Raw genomic sequence first — 18430 nt, 5'->3', positions numbered from 1 at the left:
TATTTCACTGTGTCTAAAGGCCGTGCATTCAAGATCACCAAATAAAAATGCAGGCAGAGAGTGGCCGATCAACGCCATTTTTGTTGAAAAAAAGTACTTGCGTCAGTTATCGAAACAAAATTTCACAAATTATTGTAAAGCCACACTTGTATTCATATGTCTCTGCTAAAAATGGATGAACCCAGAGTCCATTGCAGGAAACGCCAAGAGACGATCACACACACTCACACCTGTGGGAACTTTAAAATAACCAATTAGCGTCAAATACATATATTTTGGGCGGAGGGAGGAAAACATGAGTACCTACAGAAAGCCTGTGCATTAATATCAAGGACATCTAAACTCCACGCAAGCCCAGCTTAGAAACCCACGATTTTCATGTCATGAGGCTGGAGTGCTTATCAACACATCACGCTTCTCTGTATTTAATGACAAACAAGTGCTTTGGGCGTCTTCCAATTGCATACAACTTTGTGACCAGATTTTGGATGATCCACTCACTGATTATATTTCAAATTAAGTGTTTCAAGTGATTCAAAGAGACTGACACAGCAAAGCAGCAAGTTGCACTTCATTAACACGATCACTCTTATTCTTGTGAACAATTTGAAGAGCACCATGGCTTATTGGTTTGGTAGAAAATGAGAGTGAACTAAATGAAAACATTTTCTTGCTGGTTTGATATAACTTCAACATATACATTGTGAGAGCTTTAAGACGAGATGGGACTGAAATCAGTTTTAAGTTTGTACACCTTTACACGCAGACAGCAGATGTGGCGTTTACACTGTGCAAGTGGGCACACCCACCTCGGTAATCTGATTGACCACCATCATTCTCATTGGGTAAAGCAAACACCAGGGTAATTAAATAGTGAGTGTGGGAGTGAGTGACCACTTTGGGGATTTTTTTTTTTTTTTATGAAAGTCAGTCATGCAATAATACATTTTTGTTGTTGTTGTTGTTGTAGTAGTTGTGGTTGTTTGCTGTACCACCCCCATTGTAGCTGCTGTTGGAATACCTTACTGATTGAGCTGAAGAAGCAAATGTGTTGAAGAGAACAATGTAACCATGGGGACAAAAGGGGCAAAGTCAAGATGAATTAATTTGCAACTGAACTTCAGAAGTTTGAAAGCATGAATAATAATAATAATAATAATAATAATAATAATAATAATAAAACACTGACACAGGTCGTGTAGAGGATTGTTTGGTTCCACCCTTTCACACAGGATCTTACTTTCGACACATCTTCCTTTTCTCTGCATTGTGCAAAGCGTTTTACCTTATAAGGCCACCGAAGGAGAACTCATCACGCGAGACGTCGACACGTTTTCTCTCCATATAAGGTAGTGCTGTCTACGTCACCAATACTGCTACTTTCCTCATACAGGAAATCTATTTTCCCTCAAAAAAAAAAAAAAAAAAGCAGGTGAAACGAACAAACAACAACGCAGCAATCAAAGCCGGACATGCGTTTAATTCCATCTGTATTTTCCGACGTGGAAGCAACGAAACGCAAACACTTTGCGCACCTGAGCTCAGTTGACCAGAGGTGAGGAGGGGGGCGGGTCTTCCTGTGGGACAGCGCTCATTAAATACCGGGCTCCGCCTCGAAGAACCCACCTGCTCCTCTTCTGGATAGTCCCTCACTCCGTCGACTGCTCTCTCTGCTGCCCGTCTGCCTGCATCACACTCCTCCGCATCTCAAAATGGTGAGTCTCTCCAGCGGACTCCTGCTCCGTGAGTCCCCCCCGCGCGCGCGGTGGAGGGGAAGCTGCCGTTTGTAGGGACTGTGCCTCGTCGCGTGACTCCTCTCTCCGTTTCGGCCGCAGACACGCGCACCGCATGGAGGGAGAATCTTTGTGGCCATTTGAGCCGAGGGTTTCAGACGCTCCTCGTGAAGCCCGGTCGGTTTTTGTTGGTGCGGTAGGCTCGACGCAAAGTGGCGGCCAAGGCGGGAGTTAAACCCCCCCCACACACACACACCTCAACTAGGGGGGGGGGGTTAACCTCACCTTCATAAAATAATTCAAATGGCGTTGTTTTTACTTTTTTCTTAATTTGGAAGATGACGTGTCACCCAATTTAAATGCTACCAATAGCTAAATTTCGCATTGCCTCCAACGTGTCATTACTCTGATGTGGCGAGTATTATCGATTTGTACTTTTAACACTGCAACGTTAACATTGTGAAACGATATGAACGGTAACGAACATGTGGCGTATGCAGGGGTGAAACGGGAACAGCATTGTGACTTGAAGCAGGAAATGATATCTTGCCATATGTAATGTGAATGAAAGTGCAGATTGATCACACCTACTTGAATAACCTCGTCCAAATGAGAATTGCTGATTAACTTGATCATGATGCAGCAGTTCATTTGTGCCGTTTGTACTAATTGTGGCTCCACGTCTCTTCTCTTACCAGACATCTGGGGTAAAGGCCAGCAAGGAAGTCATTGAGCTCTTCCAGAGAATGAAAGTTCCAGGCAAATTGGCACGCATACGAGTGGCGGTATTAAAAATCGACGAAGAAAAGGGTGAAATCGTTGAGGACAAAATTATTACGGATCCTGAACTTGAGGATGGGGATGCTTATGTGTGCATGACGTCATGCCTGGAGCCCTTGAACTGCCGCTACCTTTTGTACGACTGCCACTTCACAAACTCGATCTCTGCGAAGGAAGACCTGGTGTGTATTTTATGGTACGTGTTTGAGGACTCTGGACAAGTTGTGTGAATTCCACTAGAGAGAAACGACCGGTGTTTTAATGTTTGGTTATTGGTGGTAGTGAATGCCCTTTGTTGTTTCAGGTGTGATGAGGATGCTAAAACAAAAGAAAAAATGAGATATGCGTCCTCAAAAGACTCTCTGAGGAAGCTTACGACTGGTATGTATTGGGTTTTTTATATACATGTAGATACACAATGGTCGTATTCATGTAAACCTTTTTTCATTAAATTATTCTCAATTGAAGTATCTGAAATGTATTTCTTGACATAATGTTTGACTTCACCGCTTCTGTTTGTGCTTAAGGTTTGCTTTGTTTTTTTTGTGCAGGTGTCAAACATAACTTTGAGGTCAACTGCAAAGGAGACATCTCCTCCAGAAAAGCCTTTGCAGAAATGCTGGGTGACGACGTGACGGTAGTCGAAGGCAAGGAAGTGTGATCCAGTCTTTGCCATCATTGTGGGTTTTTGTACAACAGAGGTTAAATAAAATGATTGGTCTCTAAAGGTGGAATGTACTTTCCCTTCTAAATCTGCTCGCGTATTTCATATTTGCTGTAGCTCGGATGTAAATTTGCAGATTTGACAGTCATTTAGTACAATTTGTCACTTGACTGGCCTGTTTGATAGTCAATAGTTGTTGTTTTTCTTCTGGAAAAACTGCTTCATGTGCAATCTACTGCAGTAGCCTTAAACACATCATTGTGCTACTTGATACTCAATTTACTGGGTGAAAATGATGGGCTTTTATATCTGCCATATATTCCCCCGTTACACTGTTCTGCCTATTGTACTTTTGAGCGATTAATAAAGTCGATGCAACTCTTAAGTGTCATTTGTTTTTCCTCTCTGTATGGATGGTATCTGGATAAATTGCCAGGGGCAAACACACATCGATGGGGATTTATACTCCAAATAGAGCTGTAGATTGTTCGTGTGGCCTGTGATCCAACTTTGTCTTGATCGCAATGTTTGCACCACACCTGATGAGACGTAGCGCCATACTTGTCTTTCGACTTTCCACTTCCTGTAAGGCTGGGTGTGGCTGCTGTTGCGTCAACTGACACGCGAATGTGTTCAGACAAGTATGAGAAGTTGCTCCTCTTTCAGAAACCAGTTCCACTGTGCGTTGTGTGAGCCCGTTTGTACTCGTCTGGCCATTTTGAGTCAAATCTGTCAATTTGGAGCGTCTGAGCATTTGTTCCAACATTCATTCTCAATCACGTTCAGCAAGTTGGACATGGAAACATGTCTACCACTCACTGGTAGTAATGTAAGAAAATGTTTTGTCTATGATCATTTGCAGTAATGAACCACAAGTCAAGGTTTTGTAAAAACTTGCGCTATTGTCATTCAGCTGTCCTGAAATCGAGTGAACTGTAACGCAGAGGAAATCAGTTGAGATATTTTGCATCACTTTGACAAGTATTTGCCGTCAACACTAAGAACACGGAGTGCAGAATGGTTTTTGCAGTAGGCGTGTTCTCCCAGCAGCTCACTGTCACTGAGGTTTCCCCTAACCATTTCCCCTCAGGCTCCTACAGAAAAAAAGGTGCCTCCCACAAAGAGCAAGATTGAACTTCTCTGCAAATACAACAGTTCCTCACTAGAAACTACCAAAAGGCATTTTTAGAAAACCTTCAGCTGAATGCCTGTTTCTTGTGGTGCAAAATTAAATATCTATTGTGGCAATCTATTCTATGGTAAGCATTTATTTGCAATGTGTGATTCTAAAATTGTGTTCAACTCTTTCAGCTCCATAAAGAGCAACTAAATGCTCTTGCACTGACTTGCTGACATGAGTTAGTTTGCTGTAATTTTATCAGTCCGGCCCACTCGAGATCCAAGTTGGCTTGAAATAAAGAGTAATTTTTTGTTTAGATAAATGTGTAAATCAATTCCTAGTTGAAAGACATATAAAATAATTCTGTATAAGGTATAAATAGTTCTTAGAATCATGTTGAACTGCATTAAATTAGACAATGCCAAATTATCAGTTTGGCAATTAAAGAGTTTAATTAAAGTTTCACTAGATAAAAACCTGCCATACATGATAAACAACAGAATTGAAAATGCATTTCCTAAGTGTTTTTAACCTGGCTGGGTTCACCCAACTCCACTGAATAGATCCAGGACCAGGTGTCTGCAAGCTTCTTTGGTTTGTCTTTGGCTCTCTGAAAATTCTATGTAGAACAATTTTCACCCTATTATGTTATTTCAAAAACATATCTGCATACCGAGCTCCTTTTCAAAAAGACTTCTGGCTTAAATAATTGCTAAAAATGAGGGGATAAAGTGTTCAGATTGGCTAGAAAGTAAAAGTAGTCATACTATTTGACCCGTTTTTGCTCCATATAATTTCAAGCTGGCTAACATGCAGAAAAAAATGGCGTGAAGTCAAAATGGCTCACGTCATGAAAGTGCATTTACAAAAACTACATAAATAAGCTGTGTGATCTTTCATGATTAAACATGTTTTGAGGCTCCAGAAGTTATATTTTGTGGAAAGTGACAAAACACTTACCCCCAGGGAAGAGACATTTCCCTCCACCTCTTCACCCCCACCTACTCAACCAGCATGAAGTGATGTATGACAGGTGAGGCCACGTTCAGACAAAGACATGGCACTCAATGGAACAGCTTAAGTTAACTTAAGTTAGGGGTGTCAAAACTCTTTTGTTCAGCCCGACGGTGAATCAGAAATGCCGACTGCCTCACTTCTGCTTTCTCACCGCACTTTTATATAAGATCAGCAAAACCAAGTGTCTCACAGATGTACATAAAACACATTGGTGTTTTTTTTCTCTTTTCATTAAGAGAAGGTTGATAATGGTGCCTACAAACATCAAATTGAGGGAAAACAAAAGACACGCTCAGCACATTTTGTTTGAGATTGCACACACATTTTTAATTCCGCCTGTCTATTTAAGTAGGATGATTACGAAAATGGCTTAAGCCATACATAAATTCAATGTATAGCATGTCCGCCTTATGGTTGTTGCAGAGACCAAGTACGAGTTCCATCATTGTCATTTATTTAGTACACTCTCCGCACCCCACTTCCAGAGGCAATTGTTGAGGCAACCTGCTCTATTGGCTTAATGTACTTGCGCTCAGCATCTCAAAGGTTTGGTGAAATGAGAGTAAAGACATTTTAAACGGTTGTCAATCTTTCATATTGAGCAATTTTTAAGACTTGATGTTTCCCTTCTGGTTTTTCCACTGCTTGACTAACTTTTAATGCATCGAAAGCTTTTTATTGTTGTGGTTTCGCATTTCTCAGGGCTCATACCCCCACGAAGGCAAGCTTGATTCCCTGTATGTGCAAATAATGTGCGACAGATGTTACGTAGTGCTACACTGTAGTTTATTCATTCATACAAAGTGTGTAATTGGCAGCCAGCTACAGCGGACATCGATGAATCACAAAAATGCTTTCATCATTCAACCACATAGAAAAGACATACAAAGTAATTGCACAGGTTGATGTACGTTTGACGTACATTCGGTTTCCCTTTTAACACTGAACTATGGGGAAATGTTTGGAATATAAGGCAGGGGATAAATAACTTCTGACATAGCCAGAATTGTAGATGGAATGTGGGTTTCAATAAAGATTGCAGCAGGATCGTCTCCTCTAATCCGTTTGTGAAATACTTGATTCCTACCGTTGTGACCAATGCAATCAACTACAGTACAAGAAAAATAATGATTTGGAATGACAGACTATTATAATCATAAGGCATATTTGGCAGTTGGTTTTTTTTGTTGTTGTTTTGTAGTGTCCGCAGCGAGCCTCCTCTCAGACGGACGTTCCCTCCTTCAGTTCCACGTATTCGCCCTTGAAGAGAGAAACGGAACTTGTCAAATTGTGCGACCACTCCGAGGCGGTCTGCGCTGGCCAACGCTCATGTTCTGCGGCCTCACCTTTCCCTCCAGGTGCTCCTGTAGTGTTCTCACTGTGTCTCTCTCTTTAGTCAGCTGCTCCTGAGTGGCTTTGAGGAGCTGCTGGAGCTTGGTGGCAGCCTGGCCCAGGTCTTTGGAGAGCTTCTTCTCCTTCTCCAGGCGCTCCTGTTCGACCAGGGAGAGCACAACTTTGAGAAAACCCAACGTTCCACTCGGCATGCCATTCCAGCCTCTGGTCTTATTTCAATCACTTGTCGTTGTGATCAAAAATTATTTCATTCTCAGACGTTGACGCCTCCAAATTGAAATTGGTCGATCTATGTAGTGAAATACTGCTGCCAGGCTGTTAAAACATTTTACAAATACTGTCATATTACTCCTACCCTGGCCTCCTTACACTTGCTTTGTATTCATGTTGAGATCTAGTTCAAATCCTCATTTTGACTTCTGGAGCTATTCAACTGGTTGATGTGTGCATGTACACATTGCACGCAGGCGCCTCAAGTCTGCTAGAGATTCCTTCCACCAGGACCAGAACTAAAGCTCAACGAGCCCTCGAGGCCGGTGCACCTCGATTAGGAAACGTTCTTCGTCTGGACATGAGCTGAACCCAACTAGTTAGAAATTGACAATTTGATGGTGCTGTGTTTGCATTTTATGTTTCAATTGAATCCAGTGAAACACTGAGTTTTTCTCTGGAAAAAGGAACTATTAAATAAAAAGTAAATGATCCAATTATTAAAGTTCGGTTGACCAAGGTAATGAAGGCTGCAGATGGTTAGCTAAACGTGATAATATAGCCGAGTATTGCCACAGTGATACATTTGTGGCTTGTTCTATGAAGCACACATTTCACTCTTACTGGACGCAAACTTCATTCATTCGAAGGTGGAGCACCTTGTTGACTTTGTCTTTATTTCCCCACTTCTCTACTTTTAACTTGTTGCACCAGGAAGGATGTAACATTGAAAGAATGATGTGAAATAAAACCCCTCTGAGCACAATCTCGGGCAATCAGGTTTCATCCGCTTGACTGACATACTTGGTTGACACGGAACATGAATTCAGTGAGTGCATGGAAACTGAATTGAATATTGGGGACGTTCAAAGTGATAAATTCATATCCTGCAGCCCAAGGGGAATCCTTGCTTTGGATTCTCTGACATGACATAGAAAATGTTTAAAAGAAAAAAATACTGTCTGCACACCTTGAGCTGAGCAACATCTTCAGTTTCAGATTGCGCCGACTCTGCAGAAACCTTTAAAAGATCCAGCTGAGCCTGAAGTTCTGCAACGGTCTTCTGGGCCTGGATATTGACGGAACAACGTTACCAACCAAGGCGTCATCGGTCCCCACAGGTTGCGACAAGAACGCAAACGAAAAGGCTGCTACCTGCTCAAACTCTTCTGAGAGCTGTTGTCTCGAAGCCGCCTCCTCCAGCAGCTTCTCCGTCGTCTGACTCAAGTCGCTCTGGGCCTGATGCAGGACAAATACAAACTATAAATACACACAGCCAAACAACCTGCATGTCGGGCGGGTGTGCAAACAATTAAGTATTTAAGCAGCGCATTCAACACATACATACACACACACTATATACGCATCTACAAACACAAAAAGCTGCTCGACCTGTACAACAGGTTAGAATCCTCACACACTTTCGGGTGACATTGTCAAGTCAAAACGAACGTTTTTAAGTTGTTAATAGTACAAACATCTGGTGGGGGTAAAAAAAAAAAAAAGAAATAAAGAAAGGCGAGTATGCTGACAAAAGTGAGAAACAGCAGTGGTTAAGAGTTAGGGCGACTTGGTCAGTGAAAAACAGTGGTTAGCATACACAATCACACTGTGGGAGGAGTGCTGGACAAACTACGATAGCTGCACTTCTTCATAGGGGCGCTTGTGTTTTTCTGGCCACGTCGTTAAGTTACCAGATGCGTGTAGCTGGAAATGCTACACACATGCATAAAGTCAGACTCCTTAAAAATAAAAAATTTTCCGTTAATAACAAGCTGAATTGGAAAGTGTCTGAAAGACTGACGCAGACTGTCCAGTACTCTCCCAACAGGTAAAGTGAAGGGTGCCCTGTGACTTCTGCACCCTGACCTGACAGGGATGAGCCTCAGCTGGGCCATTCTGCTCTTGCTGGGCCCGCACCGTGATCTCGCCCAGTTGCTCTCTGACCTGAAAACAGGAAGTCTTTGCTAAGCATTCATGACATAATAGCCGTCCGCGAAGCCTTTTGTGTGGCAAAGGATCGGTCGCACCTTGCCGAACCAGTTGTGACGAGGGAGGGCTTTCGCAGATTCATGTGACATGTGACATCACTAATATTGTTCTCGCTCACTTCAGTGATTCAGTGCATCGCTGCACGTTGCCGTATTTAGAAAAGCCTGGTTGTACCAGACAAGTCACCTGTTCAAGCTCCTCCTTGTGTGCCTGGGCCTCCTTCTGGGCCAACTCCAGCTGGCTCTGACGCTCCGACAGCTGCTGCTTCAGCTGAACACAGAGCATAAAAAGAAACAGATGTTGGAGAAGTTGCTAGTTTCAGTGCATCGTAAGACATGTATGTCTATACGTATTTGAAATGCCTTTGAGTTTTAACAGAAAACACATCGAGCCATTGATCTGATACAGAAAGTCATTTATTACTGTACAACACCCCCCAGTATCATTTTTACATTTCAAAATGAGTTAAACAAAGAGGCGACTTGCATACCTGCTCCAGCTCTTCTGAGGTCATCTGATTGTCTGTCTGCTTCTCAAGCTGAGCTTCCAAAAGCATCATCTGCTCCTTCAACTGCAGAGAAACCCAGATTGAATAGAGCCCACAGACCGAAATGAGACAGTGACTGATAGCGAGAGACCCAAAACGCCCACCTGGCCTACACTTTGGTTTTCGGCCTCGAGTTTGCCGACTTTTTCCAAAGCCTGAAAATGTGACAAGACAATGTCGTTAAGACTTTACGAAAACTGAGTGCCAAGTTAAACGGTCAATAATAGATTACCCCACACCTCCTTCAGGTGTTCCTCTGTGTTTGCCATCTTAGACTTCCACACCAGCTCTTCCTCCTCCACACTCTTCTGTAGATGTTTCAGCATTCCTTCCTGAAGAGGACACAAACATAAATGATGGGGGGGGTGACGGCTCAAGTCCATCTCTGACCCATTTTTTTTTTTTTTTTTAACTTGGGATTTGGGTCACTCACAGTTTCTGCCAGGACTGTCCTGTACTGATCACATTCAGCCTGCAGCGAACCGTGACTCTCCTCTGCCTCCTTCAGTTTCTCAAGCAGTTCCTGAAACAGACGGGACACAGTCAGTGTCTCCTCCAGAGTTCATTCGACCCAGTTTGCGACAATAGTGTGACATTTGGGGCTTACTGGCATTGCTGTGCTTGACTGAGATGCTTGGCTCAATTGGCCGAGAGCCTCTTGAGCTCTCTGTGTAAACACTTGTAACCAGTTGGACTGAGTGAGGAAGAAAAGCACACAGAGATGATCCATGTTATTTTCGAGGAGGAAAAAAGAAAAAAGAAATAAACTGCCGATCATTCGGTGACCGTTCCCGCCCTGTCCTACCTGCTCTTCCTCGACAGCGATCTGTGGGAAGAGTTTCTGTAGAGTTTCTTTGGTTTCAGTTGTAAAAGCTGCCAACTCTGCCGTGGAGTTCTGATGAAGAGGCGAATAAAACCATCAGGAAGGGGATTACAACAAGGTTGTTAATCTAAAAACTGAATGCATGTACACAAACGCTTACGTCACTGGCTGTATTTTCTTTTGCTTCCTTCAGTTCATCTTGCAGTGAAGCAACCAGCGTATCCTTCTCAGCCAGACTAACAAGGACAAGAGTGGAGAAAAAAAACAAACATTTAATGACAGATAGAGATCTGCAAGTTTGTTTGTGAGCAAAAAAAAACATTTATACATTATGGAGGCAAGTAGTCTGTTACCTGTTTTGTAGCAATTCCAGCTCTGCAGAGCTATCAGGCTGCTGAAACAGAGAAGACATTCAAATGAGTGTTTGTTCTGCAGGGGAACTGGAAATAAAATCATTTCACTCAAACAAAGAATCTTACTGGTGTGGTTTTAAGTTGCACTATCTCATCTTTAAGGTTTTTCAGTTCATCCTGAAGTGATGAGACGAGGCCGGCATCCTCACTGAAGAGAACGAGTTCATGTCAGTAATAATATAAATTATCTATAAGACAACAATCACTGCAGCATGTTTTAAGGTGTAACATGAGGGTAAAAAGCCTCTCACCTCTCACTTCTTTGCTTGAGCTCAGCAATAGTGTTCTCCTGTCAGAACAGCACATTTTCTTTTATTATTGGCAGTTGTACATCTTTAAAATATTAAAACAACTTTTTCCTGTTGATATTTGGTAGAACATCCCAACAACAAATGCATTTAATACTTACAGCCTCTTCTTTCTTTGTCTGTAGTTCCCTCAGTTCCTCCTGAAGTGAGTTCAGCTGGCTTTCTCTCTCCTGAAGGCTGCACGGCACATCAATCAGTAACTGAAATGGTTCTTTATCGGATGTTGAAGCCGGTGATAAGAACAATCGCCACTTACCTGAGCTTCAGTTGATCTGTTTCGGCAGCATTTTCCTGGCAAATCGCAGATGGCAATCATTAGATGAGACAATAAACGGTCATCTTTCAGTCTCGGAAAGGAATAGCAAAACTCACCTCACTGTTGACCTCTTCTTTTTTGTTCTGACTGGCCTCCAACAGTGCAGTGATGGTGGCCACCTGCTGCACGAGCTGGCTTTTCTCCGCCTGTGTCGCCTCCAGTTGGGCAGTGAGGGTGTCCACTTTAGCGGAGTGCTCGCTAACATCAGCCTCCAGTTTTCCCACGTGTTCTTGGAAATCTGCACCACCAAAACAAACCATTCAAAACTCTGCCCATAAACGGCTGGCAATGGGAAAATATATTTACTTTACCTACAGTTTAATAATTTCTAACGTCATGCCAAATGGAGGGAAACGTTTGATCGTCTCACAGCAGTTACATAATGGTGGCTCCATCCTCTTACCCGAGATTGTGCTGCTCTCCTGTTGGGACTTGTCCAAAGTGGCCTGCAGGGTGCCATTTTTACTTTGTGATGTTCTGAGCTCTTCACACACCTCCTCCAGTCTCTTCTGCAACGCCTGTTCACTCTCTGCATGGCTGGCCTGGCAAAGGAATGACCATAACCAATAAATGTGAGAACCAGCAGGGGGATGAAACTACTCACAACACCACTTCTTGTAGACCTTGATTTGTCCAGCAAACATTTGCACTTCTAATTTTAAATCATTTCCCCAAAAACGCAAACAACTGCTCATGCGAGAATAATAAGGAAATAAGATGGACATATTATCAGCATGTCCAGGAAGTCTTTGAAGTGTTTCTGAAAGTGAACACTGAAATTATTGTCCAATCTGTGCTTAATGATACACATCTTTCAGAAAAGGAAGAAAACTGATTAAATGAACATGTTTTGATATCTGGAATTGCAGCATGTATACTCTATATCAGGTTCGTGCTCTTCGATTGGTGAAAGGGGTGTAAATAAATGATTAAACAAAGAGGAACATTTTACTGTCGGAGGCTGACTCACTATCCCCCATTATAGTTCAGTTCAGCAGCATTCCTTCTGTGTGACACTGTGTGGGTTGATAGAATGACTGTTTGAGGGTAATGGACTTCCTCTTCACAAGTCAGACTGCTCCTGTGCCATTTCCAGCCAAATACAGCTGGCTGGGGAGGAAAGATGTTTGAACATGCAAACATTCCAGCTGGTGCCGAGGAGCTGCTGCTTTTCCCTGCAGCCCCATTATTGTAAGACTGCATTCCCGTCGAGCCTTGGGACCTGTGATTACAGGCAATAAAACTTTGCATCACATGCAAACTTGGGTTGGGTAGAAGGATTGGTGGATGTGTGGGAAAGACCCACACTTGAATTTTCTGGAGTCTCTTCAGCTACGGGCAGGACTCCCCCCCACCCCCCTTGTCAAAAAGAACATATTAGTGGAAACCTGGTTCCATCTGTTGCAGTTTTAAATAAACATGTTTTCGTCCTTCCAAAGGCCACACAAACCTGGAGCATCGAGAGCTGCTTCTCGGTGGCGGAGACCTTGGCCTCCAATCCTTTTCTGATGTGCTCATCAGCAACGAGACCGTCTGTCTTCTCTCCAAGTTCCTTGGTTAACTTTGTACATTCCTGTCGCAGCTTGGCCAACTCCGCATTTTGTCTGAGAGGAGTAGAGAAGAGGGAGGGGCAAAGAAAGGTGAGAACTAAATTTAAGCTACGTGCTTGTCAAACGTATGTAGCACCACACGTAAAGGGTGACTCGTAGCTTTGAATTTATACGCTTAAATGATCATCAATGACTGAAAGTGAAAAACACTTTATGCAACAATGTGGCTCAGATAAGAGTCTGGGAAACACTCACTTGCTCTCAGCCTGGCTCGTAGCTTGGTTGAGGGCGTCTCGGAGGATAGAGTTCTCCTGCTGCAGGCGAGCCAGTTGAGCATTGGGACCCTTGTCCAGCTGATCCTGCAGGCTCAGGATCTGGTTTGATTTTAAAGTATCGTTATTAATGACCTCGTCTTAAGTTAAAGTTCCATTTCTAAAGATGAAACACAGCCCCTTAATCAGAAAGTAATGAGAACAAATATATATTGTTTGAGAAACTTACCTTGGCATTGAGCCTCTGGGTTTGGGCGACATGGTCCTGGTAGCTGGCCTGCATGCGAGCTTGCAGAGCGATCATCTCCTGTTCCCTCTTACTAAGCTGGGAGCTCAGTCTCGTCTCCACACTGGCCACCTTGGACTTTTCAGCCGACAGCTCCTGAAATGCACACAACACAAGAAAGAAGGTTTAAAATCATTACAATCTTTCTCTTAGCCAGTAGGGACTTCAGGGTGAAATACTTTCCCAGCAACATCAAGAAGATGGATAAAGACTTTCATGTAAAGAAAGTGTCACATGTCATAAATGGGAGTTATGAGCGTCATATCTTATTTAAAAGGGACATCATAATTAGTACAACACAAAGACATCTGCTCAACAGGTTGACTCTGCACTCAAGATGGTTCTTGACTTCTATGTGCTGCCACCTACAGGCTGCTACTGACAATTGCAGGCTGAAAATAAGACAAAAAAGTAAAGTCTTCCTGAAACTAGTGATCCTATGAAGCCTAAAGCCTGATCACCTTGTTCGCTCAACACGAGTGCCACCTTCAGGACAAATTACAAACACTGCACCTCAACATCAACACAAATCTATAATCAGTGGAGATGTATCTAATTTAATTTATGTAACAAAGTACCTTTTTTTTTTTTTGAAGGCCCAACTAAATATTCTGACTGACTACTAAACAAAAGATGTCAGAGTAGAAACTATTCTGATCCCTGCAATGAGTATTGGGTCATCAGTGTTGCCAACATGTCTGTAAATCATACAAACTCCTGCTAGTGTGGCAAACCTTGGTGAGCTCTCTCAGGCGGTTCTTCACTGTTGAAGCGTCGTCTTGTTCTGCTGCCAGCTGTTTCTCCCTCTCCTCCAACTGCTTCTTCAACATGGCCACGGGGTCTCCTTTCTGAGTGGCCTGAACACATAAACAAAGACAATGAAAGAAGAACTAAGTTCTCTTCCAAGTCTCGAGTGCCTTGAGTGAATTACAGATGCTGGGACATGACAATCACGCCACCGCAGACTTCAGTTTCATGTACCGTGTGCCAGGTGTCCTGGATGATCCCCACTTTTTCGGAGAGGATTTCAATGATCCTGTGAGCTTCTCTCTCACTGAACACCATGCTGCTGATGGTAGACACGAGGGCCTTATAGGGCAAGTACAGCGGAGCGTCAGGAGAGTCCACCACTGCTGCTGCTGCTGCTGCGGCACAAAACAGAGCAGAGTCAGTCAAATATTTCACATCCTACTTCACGTTAAGGACAAAACAAGACTGTCGGGCAGTTCTTAAGATGTCAAAGAGATGACTAGATTCTCACGCTGCTTCACAAAAAAGGACAAGGTTGTGACTTGGGTCTGGGTCCCTGGGCAGTTTCAGATGGCAAAATTATGGGGCATCGTGGCACCAGGCGGAGACAAGCCTCAGGCAAGAGAGAAAGCCAAGATCCCCTCCTCGCTCTACTCATTGTCAGAGGCACTGAGAGGCTTTGTCAGCTAACAAAGCAGGGCGATGGTGTTTGGACAAGCTGGCGTGCTCTATGCCCTCCAGAGCTGAGTGCCAGACATTGCCCACCGCTGCCACTATTTTCCACAAGTACACAGGCAGAAGTTCATCAGTGCCGACAGGTTATTCCTGCCGTGGATTGTGAATGCAAGTGTATGCTTGCACAATACATTTAAGTCTGGGGGACAACCACCAGTGTTTTGGCTATTTTGGTTCCTGTCCAGACAATTTCCATGAGATCAAGAGAGAATGATAGTGTTAACAGCGGTGGCGCTATCAACAATTGAGATGAATGAGATCAGTGCATGAAGAGAACACCACAAAGTCCAAACGACTTAAATCTGGCCTTTCAGTTGTTTAAATTAGAATAAATAAAGGCTCGTATATGCTCAATATGTTGGATTTTCACATATATACAAACCAAAAGCAAAAAGATAATAAAAATAAAAAGTAAAAGTAAAATAAAAAGTATACAGTGAACGCTACAACATAGCAAGAAGATATAAAATAATTCTGCTCACCAGGCTCTGATTTTTTCTTGGAAGCCTTCTTCTTGGGCTCCTGTGCTTTGGTTGTAACAGCGGGGGCCTGCTGAGAGCCCACTGGAGGCACAGCCATCACTGGGACTTCTTTGGTCACAGCCTCTAGCACTGGAGCAGCCTTGGATGAAGCCGCGGCAGATTTAGCTGGAGCTGCAGCCGACTTTGCCGGTGCAGGTGCAGATTTGGGTGCGGCAGGGGCAGCTTTAGCTGATGCAGCGGCAGATTTGGCTACAGCGGGAGCAGATTTGGTTGACAGCTGAGTTGCCTTTCCTTGGTTGGGTGCAGAAGTTGGGGCAGTGGCTTTAGTTGGGGCAGACACAGCAGCCTGGGTCGCCGCGGGGGCTGCAGAGGACTTGACCTGTGCGGGAGCAGACGCGGCTGGAGCCGACTGGGTTGAGGCTGGCTCGACCTTTGCCACCTTCTTCTTCTTTTTCTCTTTGGGAGAGGGTGCAGGGGAGGGTTCAGCAGCAGGACTCGGTTCAGCAGCAGCAGCAGCAGCTTTGGGCTGTGTTTCTACCGCTGCTGTGGCTGCACTTGGCTCAAAATCAGGTACGGGCTCTGGGGCCGAGACAGCGGCAGCAGAAGGCTCGACGGCCATGTCAGCTTCAGCGGTGGCGTCGGCAGCCTCTTCAGCCTTCTCCTGCTCTGGGATCTTTCCATTGGGCTTTTCGTCTTTCTTCTTTCCGCGACTCTTCTTCTCAGCTACTTTGTCCTTTTTCTTTTTGTCAGAGCGAACGGACTGCATCTTACCCAACTCCCTGCGTTGTTTGGCCAGGGCTTCCTCGTAGGAAGTCTCCTTCATGGAGAAAGTGGAGACGAGAGCGATCCCTAACGCAGAGATCACCATGAATCCACCAAACACCATGATCCCGAGGGTCTGGGGGTCGTAGATGTCCATTGTTCAGTTTTGGTATGCCTAATAAAAGAGGAGGCGTTTGTTAGAAGAGTAACAGCGAATTAAAAAAAAAAAAAAAGAGAGAGAGAGAAGAAATTTGAACTATCAAGTGAAAATAAATCAAAGCAATTGATACGGTCTCAAATCTTAAAACTATTGTGACCAAAGTTGTCAGGAAAGAAAAAAATTACATGCTTTAACTCGAAAAAGCCACAAGGTGTCCCTGTTGTACCAAATTCCTCCATCTCGCGGCAGTCCACACAAACCAGCCAATCTTATCAGCAAACTGAAGCAAATATCTACAGCTCTAGGCTCCTCACAGCGTGCACACACGTGCATTTAACCCTACATACGTGTACAATACAGCGCACACTTAATTCCTCCACAAAGCTTTCTATGAGTACGAGCAGTGCAGCAAACTCCAGCAAAGTAAAAAAGAATGTTTGAATGCAGTTGTTTTTTTTCTGAATTCATACACACAAACACAAAAAAAAAGAAAAAAACTCAAACCATGTATTACATATAGCACTGCAATAAAAAAAAATCTGGCAAAAGAGGCACTCAGGTTACAACAGTTCTTGTTAAAAAAGTACTTTGCAATCAATAAAAAGCGATAAGCGTTACAAAAAGTCTATAAATGGCACAGGCAAAGTTAAATTAAATCCACAAAGTAAATGCCCTCATATGAGTGAGCTTCTGCCAACTCTTTATGAACATTACTTTCTTTGTTTGTTTTTTTCCTGCTTTCAAGAGTCCTGTCACAAACTGAAACGCTTCGCCTGCAGGGCCAGAAGGTTGGCTCAGTTTGTACTCGTTTTGGGACACTAGATCCCCCCCCCCCCCCCAGCGCCACTACCACTCAATGTTTATATTAGAGACACAAACGTTCACATCTGTAAAATATTTAGACGCAGGAGAGAAGAGTGTGTAAACTTATGGCCTTAAAACGGACCGACTGTGTGAAATCGTAGAGGGAGAAGTGAACCGCTGGGCACAATCAGATCAGAGTCCAGAGTCCCTGTTCACCGCAACGTCTGAAAGCTAATAGTGCACGGGAAGCGATTGTCCAGCCTCCTGCTCTGTGAAGTCACACATGAATGCATTTGCACTCAAGATTCAAGTACGGATGAAATACTTGAGAAGTTAGAGGCTGCATCTCGGCCCTCATCCGAGCTGGAAGACCAAATGTATCAGAATGCAACGACACAACATAGAAATGCACCAGACCTTCGGGCATAGCCTTTAGATCAACCATAAAGAATGCAATTGAAAAATCCAACTCACTTCCAAAAATAAAATCTCAACTCCCTTTGTCGTAAAGAAAAAAAAAATATTTTTTTTTTCATTCGAAGTTTTTTTTTTTAATTATCAAAATACGAAACGTATGTAGAAAATGTCCTTTAACGGTAAACGCTAATAAAAGACAGCTATTTGCAAATATCGAACAGAATGTAATATTCAGCCGATCTTAAAATTAGACGAGGACCACAAGTGGAAATGGGTCTAAAGGTTTCAGGATCGTTGTGCATCTCCCATATGGCCGATATTTCAACGTTACGCCAAAGCAATAAAAGACACAACTCTTCACATACTTTGTGTGCTCTCATCATTATTTTTTCAGATAGCACTGCTAGCTACTCAATCAATGAACTCAGCTAACATTCCGCATAGAAAAGTGCACACAAAACTGATCTACGGGGGTTAAATTAGACTACAAACCAAACAGGCAGCGAGGAAAACCGTCTCAAATAAATGTTGGTAACTTTAATCGGCTGTCTTTTAGTGGCAGCAGACACATCAGAGGTTAGCAGGAGATGGCTTTCCAAGCTAGCTAACGGTCGCTCAATGAATAAAAAATAATAATAATTCCAAGAATCCCTTTACTTACCCTGCTGCTGTAAAAGCTACGTCTGCTTCCTTCAAAAGAGGGTGAGAAAAAGGAGCTTTGAGGTGCAGATGAAGTGACTTCTGTGTCCAGCTATCTGGTGAAGTTTCTTCTTTCCTCTCCCCCTCACTCCGCTGGAGAAGCCGTGGTCCGCTGTGAAGTCGTGGCACTTCGAGCTGGCTAGCCGTGCTGGCCCCGTGCCCCACATAGCGACCGTAAATCCACGGCTCTTCTGATTGGCTGGCGCCAGGCCAGACCGGAAGTAAGCCTGCTGGGAC

General features: G+C 43.6%; 2 protein-coding genes across 5 annotated transcripts; one reads left to right on the top strand and one right to left on the bottom strand.

Annotated features, from left to right (window-relative positions):
• The first annotated feature begins 1451 nt into the window (after positions 1-1451).
• cfl1l (cofilin 1 (non-muscle), like) lies at positions 1452-3562 on the top strand. The gene is made up of 4 exons (XM_080506984.1): positions 1452-1715; positions 2432-2709; positions 2818-2894; positions 3065-3562. Exons 1-4 carry the CDS (start codon positions 1713-1715, stop codon positions 3172-3174), a joined length of 468 nt encoding a protein of 155 aa, XP_080363110.1. The 5' UTR covers positions 1452-1712; the 3' UTR covers positions 3175-3562.
• Positions 3563-6083: 2521 nt separating this feature from the next.
• Positions 6084-18289, bottom strand: rrbp1a (ribosome binding protein 1a). Of its 4 annotated transcripts, none has more exons than XM_080507175.1 (27): positions 18156-18289; positions 15352-16288; positions 14366-14529; positions 14119-14241; positions 13328-13480; positions 13082-13200; positions 12727-12880; positions 11680-11818; positions 11333-11514; positions 11217-11251; positions 11062-11137; positions 10904-10941; positions 10719-10800; positions 10593-10633; positions 10400-10475; positions 10222-10311; positions 10024-10110; positions 9850-9939; positions 9656-9748; positions 9521-9571; positions 9360-9440; positions 9056-9139; positions 8747-8824; positions 8033-8116; positions 7848-7946; positions 6661-6804; positions 6084-6574 (listed from the first exon to the last, which is right to left on the bottom strand). In XM_080507175.1, the coding sequence occupies exons 2-27, from the start codon at positions 16268-16270 to the stop codon at positions 6536-6538; spliced, it is 3321 nt and encodes a 1106-aa protein (XP_080363301.1). In that variant the 5' UTR covers positions 16271-16288; positions 18156-18289; the 3' UTR covers positions 6084-6535. The 4 variants fall into 4 exon arrangements, with proteins under 4 accessions (XP_080363301.1, XP_080363303.1, XP_080363302.1 ...); XM_080507177.1 differs by having other exon boundaries at positions 10593-10630; XM_080507176.1 differs by having other exon boundaries at positions 14366-14526.
• Between the last annotated feature and the right edge of the window lie 141 nt (positions 18290-18430).

This window comes from Blennius ocellaris, assembly GCF_963422515.1.
Source record: "Blennius ocellaris genome assembly, chromosome: 13".
NCBI lineage: Eukaryota > Metazoa > Chordata > Actinopteri > Blenniiformes > Blenniidae > Blennius > Blennius ocellaris.
The sequence above is the reverse complement of the archived record's forward strand: the minus strand, read 5'-3'. Positions and strand labels throughout refer to the sequence as shown.

Excerpts from the sequence above, each read along its gene's own strand:
- cfl1l (XM_080506984.1), top strand. Across the intron at positions 2,710-2,817 it reads GACCTGGTGTGTATTTTATG|GTGTGATGAGGATGCTAAAA; the intron begins GTACGTGTTTGA and ends TTGTTGTTTCAG. Across the intron at positions 2,895-3,064 it reads TCTGAGGAAGCTTACGACTG|GTGTCAAACATAACTTTGAG; the intron begins GTATGTATTGGG and ends TTTTTTGTGCAG.
- rrbp1a (XM_080507175.1), bottom strand. The coding sequence starts at position 16,270 with ATGGACATCTACGACCCCCAGACCCTCGGGATCATGGTGTTTGGTGGA. Across the intron at positions 11,252-11,332 it reads AAGAAGAGGTCAACAGTGAG|GAAAATGCTGCCGAAACAGA; the intron begins GTGAGTTTTGCT and ends GCGATTTGCCAG. Across the intron at positions 10,942-11,061 it reads AGACAAAGAAAGAAGAGGCT|GAGAACACTATTGCTGAGCT; the intron begins GTAAGTATTAAA and ends CTGTTCTGACAG.